Source organism: Poecilia formosa, unplaced genomic scaffold (assembly GCF_000485575.1).
Source record: "Poecilia formosa unplaced genomic scaffold, Poecilia_formosa-5.1.2 Scaffold264, whole genome shotgun sequence".
NCBI lineage: Eukaryota > Metazoa > Chordata > Actinopteri > Cyprinodontiformes > Poeciliidae > Poecilia > Poecilia formosa.
Genome location: NW_006800203.1, coordinates 239246 through 258197, shown reverse-complemented (window position 1 = coordinate 258197; position 18952 = coordinate 239246). Strand labels below are relative to the sequence as shown.

Below are 18952 nucleotides of genomic sequence, written 5' to 3'. Positions count from 1 at the left end.
GCGCGCGCACACACACACACACACCCATGCACGCACACACATACGCGCGCGCGCGCGCACACACACACACACACACTCAAACACGCACACACACACACGCACACACACACACACACATTTAGTAAAGGAATACAGATATCAACGTAACATTCACACAGCCATGTGGAACTATTCACAGCTCTTGAATTTTTCTGTCACAAGCTTCACTGTACTTCATTGAAATGTCATAGACCAGCCCAAAGTAACTCAAATTTTTCTACATGTGAAAACCTAAAAAGCCCCCACCATCTTACTCTGACTCCAAGCTATAAAGGAAGCTAAAATAGGGCAATCCTAGAAGAGACAAGGCCAGAGTGTTATCCTCCAACAGAACAACAAACCATCCAGTCATTTGGTTTAGATCAAAGACATCAAAGTCCAGACTTTAATAGCTGAGAATCTGTGGTATTATTGGGAAATTTATTTTTCACAGATTCAGTCTGACAGACTGAACTTTAAGTGGGCCACAGATTGTTTTTCCTCCGCATCACAGTTCACTACTGTGAAGCGAAGGAAACTTCAATGTTTTATAGCACATTGAAGTTTGTGGTGATAATGAGACACAATGTGGAAAAGCTCAAGGTGTGTGAAGTGTGTTTTGGATGCACTTTAAAAGCCTCCAATGATTGAACTGCTGATGATGTGAGCTTGTTGTGTTTTGTGACCAGGTCCAACAGTGTCAATCTGTCCAGCTCAATAATTCAATATTCAAGCAAACAGAAAAAAAACCTGTGTTAATAATTCAACAAGAAGCAATAAATTCAGATAATGATGATGATATAAACATGATCCAACAAACATTCTGGTGAGAAGTAATCCATGTAATTGTTGATGATGCTTTGTGACTGGTCCACTCACTAGTTTTCTGATCTCACACTCCAGGTTCAGAATGCAGTCAAGCTTCCTTTTGCGACAACGCTGCGCTGCGATGCGATTCTTGCTCCGCCGCCTCACGTCGTGGATGAACTCAAGTTGCTCCGATGTCAGTTTGTGCATTTTGACCAACATTTGGAAGTCATTCCGTGGAAGATTTGTGATTTGATCAATAGGAAAAGGAAGCTTCACCTAGAAAAGGAAGAAACAGTAAGCTTTAATTCTGCTAGCTAGACAGAAGAGTTAATCTTATTTTTTCAGAATCATTTATTTTGTCCACATAGTTATTTCATGTTTGATTTGCAGCATTATTACTTATATTTAGCTAAATATAAAAAACTTATTTTGTCTAATATTTACAACATCTAAGTGCACAACTGAATAATGAAGGTAAAAGACCACATTCAAATGAGAATAACTCCTTTGAATATAAGATTGTATACCCTGTCTATACCACAAGATGGCAGTAGGGTACCATTGCTGATGCCTCACAGTGAAGGGCTCAGGTTCTTCCTGCTCTTCTTAAACAGGTAGCACAAAAGGTGATCTAAGAAAAGCGTCTGCCTCCATCTGCCTCTTAGGACCTGGAAGTGTGCCATGGTGACAGAGTTGGCAGGGTGGAGGTGGGGTTAGTGATTCAATGACCTGTCAACCCAAAATCATTGGCAGGAGACTTTTGGGGGTATGCATATCTGCATCATGACTAACGGCAGTCCCCTGATGCTTAAGAACAAAAGGATTAGTGGAGTAAATGCTGCACCGATTTGCCAGCTCAAACAGAATCAGAAAGCCATGTGATATCCACCCCCGATATGACAACTTATCAGGGCTGCACGTGTTTATTCTCTTTCTCCTTGTCTTGAGCACGACAATAAGTCGACCACTCTCCCTCAGGTGATGGCAAACCTTCCGATAAGCACATCACAGGCAGATCCACCCCAGCTGTATCTGCCTGCACCAGAGAGCTGTAGCTTTAGGCACTGAGGGAAATAGTGGAGGCATAACAAAGAGCCAGAGGAAGACAGCCGTAGAGCTTGGCAGAGATGAGAAGAGCTGTCTCTCTCTGTTCTCCTTCCCTCCCTGTGGCTACCTCAGTGGAGTGCAGAAAGAACAAAGTCAAAGGAGGAAGGGAGCAGAACTCTGAACTCCCCCTGTACCTGCAGGCTCAAGCTGGGCCAGCTGCCCCTGGGGAACGGTTCCTTCTCAGAGGACAACAACCAGAGGTGACAAGAGGTGGAGATGCCATGTCTCATCCCCATATGGCATCCAGCAGGGGCCGGGGTCCCACTTTGTGGAAGTACTGCACTAAGGGGACTGCTGGAAGGTGCCTTATCAAAACAGGAATGAAGTCAGTCTTTCCTGCAAGAAAAGGCTCCAGATTCCTCTTTAGGACTGCGGCCCTATTTCTCAACTTAGCTCAACATCTGTATGTAGACACATGATAAATAATAAATGGGGCTTTCAAGGCTACGCTTGGCTCTAGCCGGAGTATCACAATTCAAGAACTAGCTTACAATCACAATGCAAGGCAATTAGAGAAAAATGTTTTTTAACCACTAAAGGAGCAGGCTGGGGGAAACCAGCTGGAAAGAGACATTTCGACCTTGTGAAGGTCACCCCTGCCCCCCTCCCATTCCTCCGCCCTCCATCCCATCCACCAGTCACTGGTACACAGGGGAAGGCTAAATTTAAGCACTCCACCACAAAAACCAGTTCAGCAGCACAGTCAGGATGACAGAGTATGCTTCAACACTGGTCATAAATTCCCACAAAACTGCTCTGGATTTACATTTGTTTCACATTTCTCCTCCCAAGACTCAGTCATTTTCCCTCCCAGGGTCATTATGCTGAAAATGGGGTACAGAGTGAAAAGTAGGGCTCATCTGTTACACGCAAAAAAATGCTGCTCACTTCGCTGCCCTGACGCTGAGCATTCTTAGACATTAAGGATGTACATGTCTCAAATTTGGGTCTAAAATATTGACTATGTAGGACAAATTTTCATTTCAGTCAAAATGGCCAAACATTAACACACCTGAGGCTGATGCACTCAACATCATACCTGCTTGTTCGGTTGGTGCCCTTCCTCTCAACAGGGTCTTAATTATTTAAAACAACAAGATGGAGCTTCAATAAAACTACTTGAAACAGCCGTCTACCTGTCCAGATTAGAGCCCACCTCCTGCCCATGCTCCACACTCCAGCTCCAAAGAGTATCCCAGAAATGGATAAAGAAATTGATTAAATGAAACATCTTCATCATGTTTAATTATTAATATTAACCAATAAAAACTCTTCACAATTGAGGAAGGTGAAGTCATCTTAGATGCATATATGTTGAATTGAGCTAACATAGATGATCCATCTATTTTCTTCATCTTGTTCAGAATAATGGAGATGGGAGCAACCTGGAGCCTGTCTCCAGTAGTCAGTGAGTGAGTGTGGGGTCCACACTGTGGTGGCCACCCTGACCCACAGACACAAACAAACAGCAACACACATAGAAAGGTGCAGCACCTCCAGCTAATATCACAATGAGTGCTTTCTGGCATGTTCCTTCATTCTTGCACAGGAAGAACACTGACACTCTAGAGACTGAACATTGAACTCTATTTTTGCTAAGCTAACCACTGATCCATCATACCATATTCGTTCAGTTTCCCATATTGTTTCATTTAATTTCTCTCTGGGTGCATAAAGGGTGTTTGGTTCCATCTAATTTTAAAGGTAAAAATTTAAGGCATTAAGCTCCATTGTGAATGTGAAGCCAATAAGCTAACATGCAGGCTGATTTTCTTCTCCTTTTCCTTGGTAGAGAGCAGATGAACATTTCTTTCAATGCTTTAAGAAAAGAGAATTAACAGTGCTGCTCCAAAATGTCTGCAGATAAATGAAAATGTATCATTCAGATATTGGATTAACTCATGGATTGGCTGGAGAATCGACATCAAGCTGGCAGCAGAGGGCTGGGAATGGTCTGAATGCTTACTGGTTCATCATCTGGTTGCAGTTTTCCAGGTTGGTTAGGTGTTCTGCACATCTGCTTAAGGATCAAGTATTCCCTGCATCCTGTCTGTTAGGAACATCATCTCTTCCTGTAATGAGCATGCTTGCTTCAAGCTATAACAATGGTCAATATCAATTTATGCTATTGTAAATAGTCCTATAAGATTATATCACATACATACAGATTAAACCACATAATTATTTAATATAACATGTGTCTAGCTTTCATATATCATGCATATAATCTATATACAATCTAAATGGATTCTGGGCATAAACTAACCATCCCCTCTGCTATAAATGACAATGACATCTGATTTGGACCACAGCTACATCATATCTAAACTACATCAAGTTTCTTTGGGATTGTGTTAGTGGAGCTAAAATCGAGGCCTTTACACCTGCCATTTACATAGCATTTACATATACATGCTGTTGTAATGAAGCTATTCATTTCAACATTACAACAGCATCTACAATGCTCTGAAGTGTCAGCGCAGTTTCCTTATTCTTTACTTGGAGATGCATGTTTTTGCCTCTTGACCAATCTTTGCACAAGAACCAACTTAACACCACCTACACTTTAACAAGAAACAACAGCTCTGACAGATGCAAAGACAGTGGGCACACTGAGCCAACAACAAACAAATGTGTTCTGGGTTTTTTGTGCTGATTTAGCTTTAAAAGAAAATAAGACAGCCAAAAACCTAGATTGAAAGTCAAACAACTGCATAAAGGATGTTTATGCAATACAAGGTGTAATACCAGGCCTACCTAAACCAGGCAAAAATTAAAAAAAATAAAATAAAATGCCAAATGTAGACATCAGCAACTAAAATGCTGTTAATGTATAATCACTGAGAGAGAGTATTAGCAAAGAAATAAATGTGTGGGCAATAGAGGACTAAAATCTGGTGTGACATAAACAGAACACTGGACAAAGAGAATAATAAAGAGCAATACAGAGAATTAAAATGCAGTTAAAACAAAACATTAGAGGACGATAAGAAAACCCACAATGTGATACATATCTCACCTAACAGGGTGGGACTGAAGTGCTACATAGAACACAACACTTATCATAAAGAACATGTCATATTATAATTGTAACCTACAACAGCTTCATCTGATTTACAGCCCTCATATACCAACAAGTTCAGATAATAGCGATCAAATCCCTCAAAACTACGGACATTCATGGACAGCTTTTTATGGACTTTTCAGGTTAGTCTTTCATTGTCCCTATGCAGGGACGTCCTCAGACCTCACTTTGGTGTAGCCAAAAAATCCTGATTAGACCAGGATCTATCAGTTCTATCAACTTAAGCATACAAATCTTGATGTCGATTTCTCTATGTACACCGCTTTTCATTTTAAAATCTGATTAAAATGTTGTATTTTCAGGAACAGTTTGCTTAGTGGGCAGATATAAATAATTTTTTAAACATCCCTAGTTTTCAATCAGTCAAATATAAATGTGTGTGTGTATCTTCCTTGCAACGAAGTTAATCAAGATGAGCAAAGTAACATACACACTGACTTATACACGACCACAAATTGTAGTCTATTTGTGCTATTCACTTCCAAAAGGAGACATTTATGCGGTAACTGAAGAGTGTAATCTTTCTTCCAATAGTTCCTCATGTCCTTTATGAAAGGGACTCTAGTATTTGCTCTATCAAGCCAATAAACACACCACATTGAAAAGACATGGGAAACATTTCCAACAACCATTCACTCGTGAGTTTTTCTTTTCTTTTGTTTCCTTGACACAGCTAATAGTTAAACTGAGACTGCAGGAGGATTTACTCTGCTGACATCCTCACTCCTCTGTATTTACTCTTTATTTTAATGATTTTTGTTTGCAGTAATTGCTGGCATTTTATTATACATTTATAACTTTATATAAATTTGGCTTGTTTGCCTCTTAAGTAAATTGGAGATGACACTTTGCTATTCTGGTTACAAAAAATAAGTGTCAGATAGACTTGCATCAATAGTGGCAATTCTCCCACCCCCTGGCACTTGCCTACAACATGACCTTCCACTGGGCTTACATTTAAACAACTTTCTTTTTCATGGAATCTGCAGCTTATGCTTAACTTATCCTGAGATGCAGCTATTTTTAATCTCTTCAAGCCTTCTCTCCTAACTGTACAAACTTAACTCTTGTGCGTGCGAGGACTAAGGCAAATGATACACATGATATGGGTGTGGGGTCGGTTGGACCCCATTTGTAAACACAAGGATTAAGAATAACTACCGTGTTTCCCCGAAAGTAAGACAGTGTCTTACTTTCTTTTTATCCCCAAAAGCCCCACTATGTCTTACTTTCGGGGTATGTCTTATATTGGGAAAAAAATGTCGAATTTTTTGTTTTAACCATAAAATTAACATTTATTAACAACCTGAACAGTATTGTATTCACCACAAAACAGTTTTATAAAAGGAAGTGCCAAGAATGTATTGTTACAATATTGCATAACATGTAAAACAATGAAAAATGGTAAGAACGAACAGTGGAATACTGGAAGATAAAACAGATTTACGTATGGAGAGGGGGACGGCGCGGACGTGGGCAGGAGGCGGCACGCAGCTAGATGAGAGGTGTTTCCCCGAAAAGTAAGACATATGTCTTACTTTCGGGGTACGGCTTATATTAGCCGACCCCCCTGAAACCCCCGATACGTCTTACAATCGGGGGTGTCTTACTATGGGGGAAACACGGTAATAATAATAGTAAAGTTTATTGCATTTGTTCATCTAAAAATGTGTCTCAGAAAGCATGATGTAACATTACTTTAACAAGCCAAAGAAGTGACTCAGAGATCCTTACTATAAGTAACAACTGCATAAGAAGCAGATCTGAGCCATAGTCATTCATGAAGAGTCTTATCAATTGTTTGTGATAGTGAGCGGAAAGCTGGCAGATAACCCTGTGTGACTCAATAGAGATTTGACAGAGGATATTGTGTGGAGTAAGCCGGCATGTACAGTGGCTGACACATAAATAATAAAGTGTGTGCCCACACAGAGAAATGATAAAAGGGACTGAAATGTCTCCTTGTCATTTTGTCCTGTTTTCACTGATAATAATAACAGTCTTATGAATGAGTTCCATATAATTTACAGAGACACATTCAGCTCATCAGAGCTCCATGAATCTGATGGGGATGGATGTTTTAGGCCATACAGTGAGGGTAATAATCACATATTATATCTGAGCCTGTTGGTGCAGCAGAACTGTTGCACACCCCTTTCATGTTGCTCCAACATACCAATGTGTTATGTGAATTTCATTGCCATGGTAACACACTATTTCTCTCCAGATCCTCCTGCTCTCTCTGCACACTTAGAGCAGCCCTCTTCACAAACCTCATCAGAAAAATTTTCCTCACACCTCTGGCAAATATCTCTGAGTGTAATATCAAAAGAATAAAGATGGCAGGAAAACAGAGAATCTAAAGGTCACAAGTTCACACTCTGCAACAAGCAGCATGTCATGTTACTGACTCCACACAGACAATGAGCAGTGTGGTACACAAACCCCCGCATGTATAATTCATAAGAGATGCATTTTATATTCATACAATGAGATAGAAGCCTATTTTTTAATCCTAAGAGAATCCTGAGAGGGAAGTTTGGAAATGTGTATTCACCTAACAGGAAAACCACAGAATAGCAAAGAACGTTTCAAATTATGAGCCAAAAATAGTTTCTCAATCTTGGAGAAAATCTACTAGTCTCACTGTCTTTATGCCTGGGTTATTTTGGGGTGACAGTCAGCCTCTCACTGATCTTTATCACATAAACAACAACAGCCGTATAGTCTGAGGCTTGGAGGACGTCTCTCCAGGTGGATTACGGCGGGATGATTAGAGGATTGTCTATTCATTCTTGTCAGCACAGATGAGCTGTGTTTTAGTCTCATCATGAGTCTGAGGTAATACTTTCCTCCTTCTCTATCTTTAGGGTAGCAGTGTAAAACTTTATGTTCACGTGTCAAATTTACCAACATTTAACATCATAACTAATATTTTGAATGATTTAAATTGCAAAAACATATGATGTGTATATTCTGGTAATTAGCTTTGTTAGATATTCTAAATATAGTGTATAAGACCGGTTCTTTTAAGAACTGGTGAAGACTATCCTAAGTCTACCCATAGCATCCTGCATGTAGACTGTCCTCGAGACTCTAAGCTTCAATACTCAGAGTCATTAGAGCCATTAAAAGCAGGGCATAAAGCAAATTAATAATATCAAAGCCCATCTGTGCCTTTTGGTAGTCCTGTAAATCTTGTACTGAACAGTCTTGCTTCAATTAAATAGTGACTTAATGACTACTAATACAGACCCAGAAAGAAGGCCACTGTAAAATAATTAGCCATTATTGTGGTGATATTCTACTACATGTGACAGGCAGTGTGTTCCTGCTCACCTCTGGCCCTCGCTCTTGAGCATGGCATGACTCACTGTCTCCTTCTGAGAAGGAGCCGGACTCATCGCTTGAGTTGGTTCCATAGGACTGCTCACATTTGATTTTGGGTCGCACCTGGTTGAAACGAGCATCCCCTCCCACATTTTGCTCCTGCTGGTCCACATTGAGGCATCGTGCCACATTGGAGCATGGTGAGGAGGAGAACTCGAACTGGGGCAGGCTGCAGGGAGAGCCTCCGCTACCATCCTCTGCATAGGAGTAAGAGGAGCAGGAGCTGGAAGTTCTGGTGCGTGTCTCACAAGGCGGCGAGCGTGGGCATACTTTGATTGGCACTGGGCAGCTGGTGTTGGGGCGTGGACGCGACAGGGCTGGGGGCTCAGAGGAAGTGGTGCTGGGAGAATAAGCCTGGGAGTTTGGGAGGGACTGGCAGGATTCAGCCCACAGTCCTTTTGTCACTTGCTCAGAAAGCTCCATCTCCAAAGAGTTCCCACCGGGGTAGGAATGTGCTGGCGGTCCCAGACGGTTGGAGGCCCCTGAGGAGAATATCACACTACGGCGGTCTAGCTCAACTTCCTGTTTGCAGACACCATCATAAGAAGCAGACTTCAGAGACAACCCTGCAGGGAAACTATCTACCTCCTTTGGGGATGTAACAGACAGATCCAACTCCCCAGTAAAAGGCCTGAAGTCTTTTTTATGATCTCCCTGAGAGTTTCCTTTGTCCTGGGGGCAGACAAGTCTGTTGGTGAGTAGCTGCTGTGAAGTGTTGGACAGACTAGGAAGGTCTATTCCTTTCTTGAAGTAGGCTTGGAGGCAAGATGAGGACTTGTTTCTCTTGGTTCTTTCCAGAGATAAGGGGTTATCCATTTCCATAGCTGTCACACTGTCCTTGTCCCTGACATCCTGTTCATCTCCTGACAGGCACAATGAGATGGCCTCTTCTTCTACCTGTGGTTCAACTTTTATCTGTGTCACGGGCAGCCTGCCCTGACCCGGCAGAACCCCACTGATGCTGCTCTCCTTAATTGTGCTTGGAAAACCTGAGGTACTGGTGTGTGAGGAGGTGTCATTATTGTGCTTGTTACAAGCCCACTGATATTTTCTGTACTTTGGGCATCGTGGTAGATCTGATGCTCCATGTCGCTCAAAGTCCAGCCGGCCATCTGTTAAGTTACTGGACACAGTCATTGCTAACCTGTCATCGTCAGGAGTCTGAAAGGAGGCCAGGGTGTCTGCACAATGCCGTGTCCTGGGGGAGGCGGGTCTTTCACACTCTGACTGCATGCTTTCATCCTCTGAGTTGATAGCCTCCGGTGCCCCCCTGTGGCAAAGCATGAGGTTGTCCTCCTCTCTGCGTAGCTGAGCCTCCAGGAAGCGAAAGCATGAGTCCTCAAGGTTGTGCATGCGCAGGAATTCTGCACAGCGGATGACCTCCTGGATATTTTCTCTGCTGAGTAACAGCTTAGCAGTGTAGGCAAACTGCAACAATGGGGCGAATCCCCTGGCAGTGACCTGCAAAGAGGAAAAAAAAGGAAATTGCCAGCATTACCATAGGCAGAACCATAGTTCAAATTAGCTGGAGTATGGTGAGACAGCTGCAACAAACACAAAGAGAGTAAAGGAAGAGTTAATCATTTTATCAGATCAGCATCACACCTGCACTAAGATCTACAGGCAGGCTTGTGTGACCTTCATTCCTATAACACCCTGTGGGACATTCCTTCAGTCTGACAGTTCTTCCCTGTGATTTTATCAGTTTTACATAAACCCATTCCTGTGTGAGTAAAACATAAATTGATGCTATAAATGACACATGGTTTAGGTAAATGATGACAATTTCTGAAGGCTGTTCTATTTATAACCAATATACAAATTTTACACTTCATTTTAAAAACTGAATTTGTTGCCAGGTGGCTATTTTGATAGCTACAGTGTTAAGTAGATCTAATCCTGCTAAACGGAATAAAAAAGCCAATATGGTCATGGTCCTGGCCTGGCTCTCCAGTCTCACTTTTTCTGTCAGTGCCCCCTGCGTCCTCAGGGTAAGTGGTTGTGAATTTGTAAGAACACACAGCTTATCCCTGTAGTGGTCATGTGGCAAGGAATGTAAGAGGGAAGTCTTCTATTTGGACTTAATGCCAGATAATTAGCTAATAGTCAGGTCCTGGAGAGCCGCAGGTCTCTCTCTGCTCCTGTTCTCACTGAACGTTAAGAGATGAGAGAAAGGAGTCCAAGACTTTGGTCTGTCTACAGGGAGGGATCAGGATAAGGTCTATAGCAAGGTGAACACTCCACTCGGGTCAAACAACTAATCCCTGCAGCTTTATCCGGGCTTTTTCTGTGGCCACAGTTAAAACCTGTTAAATGTAATTATTGTGGTTTCACTCCAGAGTGACTACAGCATTGTTTATTTACTTGACACACCTTCTCAGAGGCTGACTGGTGCAACTTGCCTTACAAGCCTCAACAGACATCATATGGAAATGAGACACAGAATGTAAACCGTTTATCGGCTACTTTGTGAGCGGCGGAGCGGTGCAGAGGTTTCAGACATGGTATGGGCAAAAGAGTAAAGGCAACTCAGCTGGGAGAAAAAACAATATTAGCATATCCTTATGATCTGAGGGAAACATGGGCACCAAGCCTTGTGTTAACATCCAGCAGCAGCATCCCAACACGCCTGTGGTTTTAACCCTTGTTCTGTGTTTGATCCACCGGTAGAATTGCACACATCAGACATTGTTAGGGGGAAGCTGCTGACTCTGTATAAGGTGGAGGGTTGTGGTAGGTGTACAGTGTGATCTGAGTGGAATGGATTGGGGGGAGGATTGAAACTTTGACTGGACAATCTGCTCTAATGATGAGTGCAGCAGAATACAGCAATTACAGAACCAATCAGGAAGAGGCTCTTCAGGAAGAGGAAGAGGAAGAGCTACATACAGAGACATTCTTTTTACAGTCATTATGAAAAAAAAGAAATACACATTAAATTAAGTGAGTCCAATATGTCTATTTTTGCACATTACTTTCTATAATAGTCTTGTACTATATTTTCCATCCATCCATCCTTTTTCTGTACACCCTTGTCCCTATGGTGGGATTGGGAGGTGCTGGTGTCTATCTCCAGCTAATGTTCTGGGCGAGAGGCGGGGTTCACCCTGGACAGGTCACCAGTCTGTCACAGGGCAACACAGGACAAACAACCATGCACACACACACACTCACACCTAGGGAGAATTTGGAGAGGCCAATTAACCTGACAGTCATGTTTTTGGACTGTGGGACCCCAGGCCAGGAATTGAACCAAGAACCTTCTTGCTGCAAGGCAACAACTCTACTAACTCCACCACTGTGCAGGCCTACTGTATTTTATTATTATTATTGTTAATCTTAATTATTATTTATATAATGTTCCTGTGAGTATTTTGCGATTACTGAAGAAAGCATGTTCATGTAGGTTCGTGTTTGTGATATACCACAGTGTTTGCCCCTATTGCTTTAACCAAATAATGTATTTCTATTTCAATCTGGAGAAACTCAGACGAAAGGAAGAACAATTAATGGATTTTAATGACAAACCAAAGACAAATATGATAACATTTCTTTGGCGCTCGGGCCCTGGCAGAAGATTTGAGCTGTGATTTGCTGTGAACTCGGGTGAACATCCCCAACGCTGATTAGGGATGCTCTCCCCCCGGGGCCCGACACTGGTGGTGGAGGTCGGAAAAGGGATGACGTCATGGAGAGCCGAAGGATGCTGGTGGAAAAAGGGGTGGAGGTGGGTTGAGCACAGCTGGAACGAGGCTGATGGCGTGGGTGTGGATCCTTATAAGTGGACCTTGATTGATGATTGGACACGCCAGGTTGAGGACCAGCGCTGAGGTTGGAGGCGAAGAGCATGGCGCAGCAATTGGGTGGAGCAGGTGAGGCAGAAGTTTTCCAGCTTGAATTTGCGCTTATAGCTTCATATCTTTTTCTTCTTAGCCTCTGACAGGCTGAACATGTTATGTTTTGCACTTGTTTTACATAGAAAAGTAGCCATTGGCCAACATTGTCTTCAGGGTAAAAAAATAAATAATAAATACCTCTATATCTCTATTATCTGATCCATCTTCTATATCAGAATAGAGGTTGTTAATAAAGGCAGACATCCTTTCAGGATCTACTGCTGATTCGTTCTGATGGAAGTCTGACTGCTGTCCAGTAGCTAAGACGTTGGTAGCAGCAAAACAAAATGCCATATAAGATACTGACCAATCTCTTTTCAGCTGTCTTAGTTAGTACTCATACTGGATAAAAAGAGCATTACTTCAGTCACATCTGTCTTATGTCTATATTCATTTTAATCCCTTTGACCTCTACATATGATTTTTTTTTTTTTTTACTGTGGTTGATCTTCTTTCTCATGATCTCCTGAGGGCTGACGGTCACAGAACACATATAAGCAATAGCCTGGTGTACGCTAAATAAACAGCCATCAAATAGTTTGACTTCAGGCACACACACTCCCAGAAACCCGATGAGCAGTTGTGCTGATGGTGTGGCAGTAGCAGCCTGAAAGAGCTGCATCCAGAGCTGCTGATAAACAGCAAAGCTGCTGGAGGAAAATTGCTGAACTACCAGAGATCTGTTTTTGGCTAGTATCAGCAGCAGCTACCAGTGGGAGCACATCTTTATGTGTGTCCAGCACCATATGTGATTACTCCACTGTTACAAGCACCACCACAGCCTATTAAAGAAAAACATAAAGAGAGGGGAAAAGGATAAAGGAAGGCAGAAGGTTACATTCAGGAGAAAAATGAAAGGTAGGGAGAAAGGAGCAGTGTTAGAACCTAACTGTTAAAAGTGGAAGAACAGGGACATGCAGTATTTCCTGCTCATTAGCTGTCTGCTAGAGCAGCTGATAAGTTTCAGCTTTAAGAAACAAAGCGTGAGACAGTAAGACAAGTTAGAAGCTAACAACTCTGTTCTGGGTCTGAGCAGGCCAAATGCTAACATTACAAGGCAGGAAATGACATGTAGTGTCCGGCCTGCTGGATATCCTTTCATAAACAAACTGAGCTGTATTATATCAGAACACTCCCTATTTCTTAACAAGCACTACTCCCTTACTTTAGCCTGCTGCCTTCCTAATTTATGCAAATGTGCTTCAGTGAATTCCTGCATGTCATGCATGCTAATGACATAGCAAAGCATGACAATAGACTATTTCACCATCCAAGAGAAAATCTTCTGTTCCATCAGATCTGCTGAATAAGCTTCCATAAAGCTGTATCTGAGTAACAGCTCTGTGGATCTGAAAGAGACAATAAACTGCACATTGTCAGCAGTGGATTAGGCTGAAATGCTGGAGGAGGAAACAGTGCAAAGACCACAGCATGCTGCAGAAAATAATGACTTCATCTCAGCAACTTACCTAACTCCACAACGGAAAGACCTGATCTACACCACAACTTGCAGTAGAGCTGCATTCTACTCAGACTCTATCAACATATTATTAGATTTTTCATCTGGATTCTGGAAATTTTATCCTTCTGTCTACTTATGTTTCTAATAAACTTATGTAGTTATACAACCCTGCATAACTACAGGGTTGTTCAAAAGTATTCACACTATGAATTTTCTGCATTTTGTCAAATTATAGCTGGATATGTCATTATATTTCCATTAGCTTTATGGGACAAATAAACATAAAGTAACTCATTGCAAAGTGGAGGGAAAATTATGACAATAACAAATAATTTGATTATTAATTTGTAATAATGCCTTATCTGTCATGATCCGTGGTTTTCTGTGTTTATTTTGAGTTTTTCCATGTGATCTTGTTTCCCTGTGAGTCTCTGTCCTGTCCTCCCTGTTGATTGCTCCCCAGGTGTGTCTCATTCCCCTGATTACCCCTTGTGTATTTAAACCCACCTGCTGTCTGTGTTCCTCGTCGGGTCCTTGTCAATGTCTATGTGTGTCTAACGTCTCAGTTTTGTCTTACGTTGTGTGTGCGCTCCAGTAGAACTGTTTAGTCCTGGTAGTGTCAGCTCTCGTTTCTAGTCCTGTGAATCAGTTGCTACCGGTACTTAGCTGTGTGCTAGTCTCTGCCGTGCTGCCTGTAATGGACTGTTGAGCTTTATTATCACCATTAAATTCATCATCTTCACCATACCTGGGTTCTCGGCGTCTCTCCTCACCTCATCTAAACCGCCCTATGACATTATCAGTATACTGACACTGGTGACTGAATATTCTATCCAATAGTGCATCCAAGCAGACCATTATGATTCCACATTTTCATACAGTGATGAGTTTCTCTAAGTGGCACATCAGAACAGAGGTAAACGAGGGGCCTGGAGCTACAATAACCATGAATTCAGATCAAAACATTGCAGTTCTACTTTATATAGACCATAAGAGAATGATTTACATGTGAAAAGAAATTATGTATAAGCATTATGCGTCCACTTTACGAGCAAAATGTAAACATAATTTTCAGTCACTGTAACATTTTCTATTGGGGATGTGAACAAAGTGCCATCCTCAGAGACAGCTGAAGCTCAGACTTTCCTCACCCTGAAGCTAAGTGAACCCTTCTCCCCTGACAGTGGATTAAATCAGATAGTGAATGTCTAATCCACTGCTGGTGGAGTTTATAGTACAGACCGCAACTAGGGAGGGTATAACCCCATCTCTACACCATTTAAAATAAACAGAGGTTATCATTAGTCATTTTTGAAATTATGACTCACGGGAACTTTTCTGTCTATAATAACAGATAAAAGCTAACATACAGGCGAGCAGTCAGCTTTAGGTGTGCCTGAACAGAGCATCTTTCAGATCCAAAAGATGAAATCTTCGCATTCTCTATGTAAAGAGTGAGACTCTGTTAATTATTCAGGGTTTTGCAGGTTTAACTCAAAGAGCTTAAATGAGAGGATGACACTTCAGGCTCTCACCTGGCAGGCTGGCTACTAAAGGCGCTCCTCTATCCCACCTCGCGCCACCAGACAAAGAGAACGCGTCGTCTCTGTTAGCGTGCCACATGAGATGTGTCCTAGTATTGGTTGAGATAGACCCCCTGCTGGACCAGAGGGGGTGGGTAGCAGCGTAAGCCCTACTCCCACTGTAGTTTATCATTCCTCTCTGTAATGTTTCCTCTTCATCTCCTACCAATGAACCAACCCCCATCTGTAGAGGGAAAGCGTCGTTCTTGGCTTCCTTACTACCACCATCTGTCTAACAGGTGCATGTGTGTGATTGTTCAAGCCAAGCACTTGGTATGAGACAAGTCGGTATGAGGCGCGTTCAGATTACAAGGCATTGTGCAGGTCAGGCCCACACAGAGTTTAGTGAATAGATGTTGATTATCAGCTTATGTTTGAAATATTTTAGCCTTTGTTTCTAGGCCATTTTTGTTTATTTGCACACAAGGACAATAAAGTCACAGGGTCATAAGAGCGTAGAGCTGGGTGATATGGACTGGGCAGAGTATGTCACAATGTTTGTCTATTTCAAATGAACAATCCAGTTTAGTTCAGTACAGTTATTATTTAGTTCTGAGCAAATGCCATCTTGAGGCACTTTGCAAAAAAAACCAAAAAAAGGGCCAACTGGATTCAATTTTGAATCCAGTTTTTAAGCCAAACCAGCAGCAGCTTCAATACATTTAAGGATAAAAAGCATAATCATATCAATAACTAAAGGGATTTTTTAAACCTGCAGTAAATAGAAAACAATTCCCCAGAGCGTTTTGGAACATGCTTAATATCATGGACGTGGTAAAAACATACACTTTCTCAACAATCAATGCAATGTACAAAACCTATTTGGATAATTACAAATATGTTTGAGATCAAACATAAAATAATGCAAATCAAGTTTATATTGGCTTGCAATTTCTTTGTTATTGAAGCATAAAGCTGGTCTTCATCCTATTTATTGACTTTTTATGTTCCTCAATAAAATATTGTCATTGATTTCTTACCTGGCAAAAATTTAAGGTTAAGTCTATTTACCAATATTAAAAACCCAGGTGGACAGAGGAAGAAATGCAGAGATTGTCTTCAAAACATAAACTGCTACCAATATATTTAACGTTACAGTGGATCATTACAGTGTTTTTGTAGATTCCAGCAGAAAATATGGTTTAGGAAATGAAGAAGGATTTCAATTTCAATGTTTTGACAAAATGTATCAATCTAACCATATGATTATTCCAACAATTTGACTAGAAATGCTTATTGCAGATGTTTGATAATGAAATCCTTTTATTCCAGTCCATCCTGGTTCTTTTCTCCCATGGCTTTCATCTGTTAAATTGGCACCAAAGCATCCAGAAATCAACACACATTTTCTTCAGAAATCTTGAGGCGTCTATCAGCAGCCATATAGAAATATAAATAAACAACACAGATAATACACTATCAAAAATCTTTTTGGAGATACATTTTACAGCTAAATGCAAGGTATATATATCCATAAAATGTATCACATCTAAGTGTTATCTTGTCTATAGTTTTGCTTTCCAGGAAAGTAATACATTTAAATGATAATTTTGTGTTTTAAAGGCTTGCTTGTTGGTTTTGGCCTGAATGAGGCAAATAAAATATAGTCATACTATAATTTCTGTATTTTTCTGAACTTTTATTAAAATAATGCTATTCCTTTATATAAAGATCCATCAAGTATTTTTCTTGGTATCAGCATTTTGGGAACTCACCCAACATCAGTGAGTCATGCTGTGTTTCTGTCAGACTCTCGGCTGAGATCTCTAACATTTTTAAAGACTGTCTGTAGGAGATATGCAGATGTTTTGGACTCTTCTTCTTACTGACACCTTTGTACAATAAGATCCTTCTGATCATTTGAGGCACCTCTGAAAACTATGGCTAGAGTTGAAGGATGCAAACTAGAAATGGTGAAAGAGTCCTAATAGGACAGCTAAGTTTTATGTATGTTTATGCAGGTTATCTGTTATTGATGGTTAGTGTCCAGTCAAGAAAACTAGCGGCTGGAATGGAATCAAAAGGTGTTTATAAAGGTGTTAGTTTAAGGCCATTTTCCCTCTAACACATTTATTTGGTTTTCAGTTGAATAGTTAAAGTTATGACATGATTTATCTTTGTCATACTTTTTTATCATCACAAAAACCTGGAATAGGTGTATGAATTTTTATATACAACCTAAAACAAAATGACAAAACAAATATGTCCAGCATTCCATTTTATAGCAGACGAACTACATCTACAGTAGTAGTAGTAGTAGTAGTAGTAGATTTGAAGGACAGTGAGACAGTTAAATGTGTATTTTTAGACTAATTTTAAAGAGACAGATGACCTAGTGGCACATCTATGAAACCCATGTGGTTTTTTGTAGGAATTCTGGAACATCTGAGGTCTGGTTGGTGGATCACAGTCCCACTCATTTCTTTTCTTATGGCAGCCCATTAAGTTCCATCTGCAGGCCACAAAGTAAGTTCCAGAAAGTTCTCAAAAAGAACAATAAAATGATCAGCAAAGTACAAATTTCATTTACATCTTCTCTGAATACAACACGATCATGTTTCTCTAGTGGAGACCTCTCTCTATGATTCCTCTCATTAGTTCTGATTAATGAATTGCTGATTGTCATGACTCCAGATCTGCTGAATCTCAGTTGAAATTATGTTAATATGAGGTAAGCAGCGTGCTTCCCTCTGTCACCTCCCAACAATGCCACAGAGTGAAAACAGGATTATTTTGTCCCCATGATGTGATAACCAACAAAGCCCTCTGAAACAACTGGCTGCCACTGTGCAAGCCTGCAATCACATTAGAGAGAGATGATGTCACCAGCTGTGCCAGCCCCTGCAACTCCAGGGGCTTACAGGCCACAAGAGGGGGGTGATGGCAACATGGACAGAACTAGTGGAGGAGTGGTCTTTGTTTCATCTGACCTAATGTCCCCCTTCCTCTTAGCCAGAGACAAGGAGCTGATGAACACTAGTGGATACTCATAGGTGGCAGGCCTGCAGATGCTGTGCAGTCAGACATGTGAGTGTCAGTTAAGTGCTGCTTCAGCACAAGTAGCAATGCTGAAAGATGCAGTTCTGAGCAGAAAAGACCCTCCCCCAGCATCATGGAGAAGACAGAGTTCAGGCTGGAGGCAGGGATGCGCGTCAGCAGACTGAAGCCACTGACCGGAAAGCATGGTGAGACATGAGACATTAAAATCAACCATCAGTGGATGGTGTAAATAAAGGCTTGAAAACAGTCTGAGTGAAATTAATCTGTCTGTCTGGCTCTTTGTTTAAACAACAGTGTCAGACAATTTTTATGGTAAGCAAATTCAGCAAAGTGACATAAGTAAATATCCCTGTCACGCATGAATTATGATCCTTTATGTCAGAGGTCCCAAACTGTGGGGCCCGCCCCCTACAGGGGGGGCGAGGGAAGCCGTCTGGATGAAAAAACAAAACAAAACATGAACACTGTATGCGCTGGGTTTTTACCTTAGAATGGCCAACTCTCTGTTATTCCTATGTCAATTTGATACAGTAGAGGCTTCCACGCTTCCCATCTTTGTGTCCTCTGTCACTTTTATCAGCAGTTAAAACTGTTTAATCCG

General features: G+C 41.3%; 1 protein-coding gene across 4 annotated transcripts in view; it reads right to left on the bottom strand.

Moving 5' to 3' along the window:
* bach2b (BTB and CNC homology 1, basic leucine zipper transcription factor 2b) overlaps positions 1–18952 on the bottom strand; it is a 94404-nt gene that overhangs the window by 6888 nt on the left and 68564 nt on the right. For all 4 annotated transcript variants that reach the window (XM_016680965.1, XM_007570593.2, XM_016680966.1 and 1 more), the window contains 2 exons: positions 8360–9871; positions 898–1104 (listed from right to left, as the gene is read on the bottom strand). In XM_016680965.1, the coding sequence (XP_016536451.1) occupies positions 898–1104; positions 8360–9871 (1719 nt within the window). The remainder of the gene's footprint in view (positions 1–897; positions 1105–8359; positions 9872–18952) is intronic.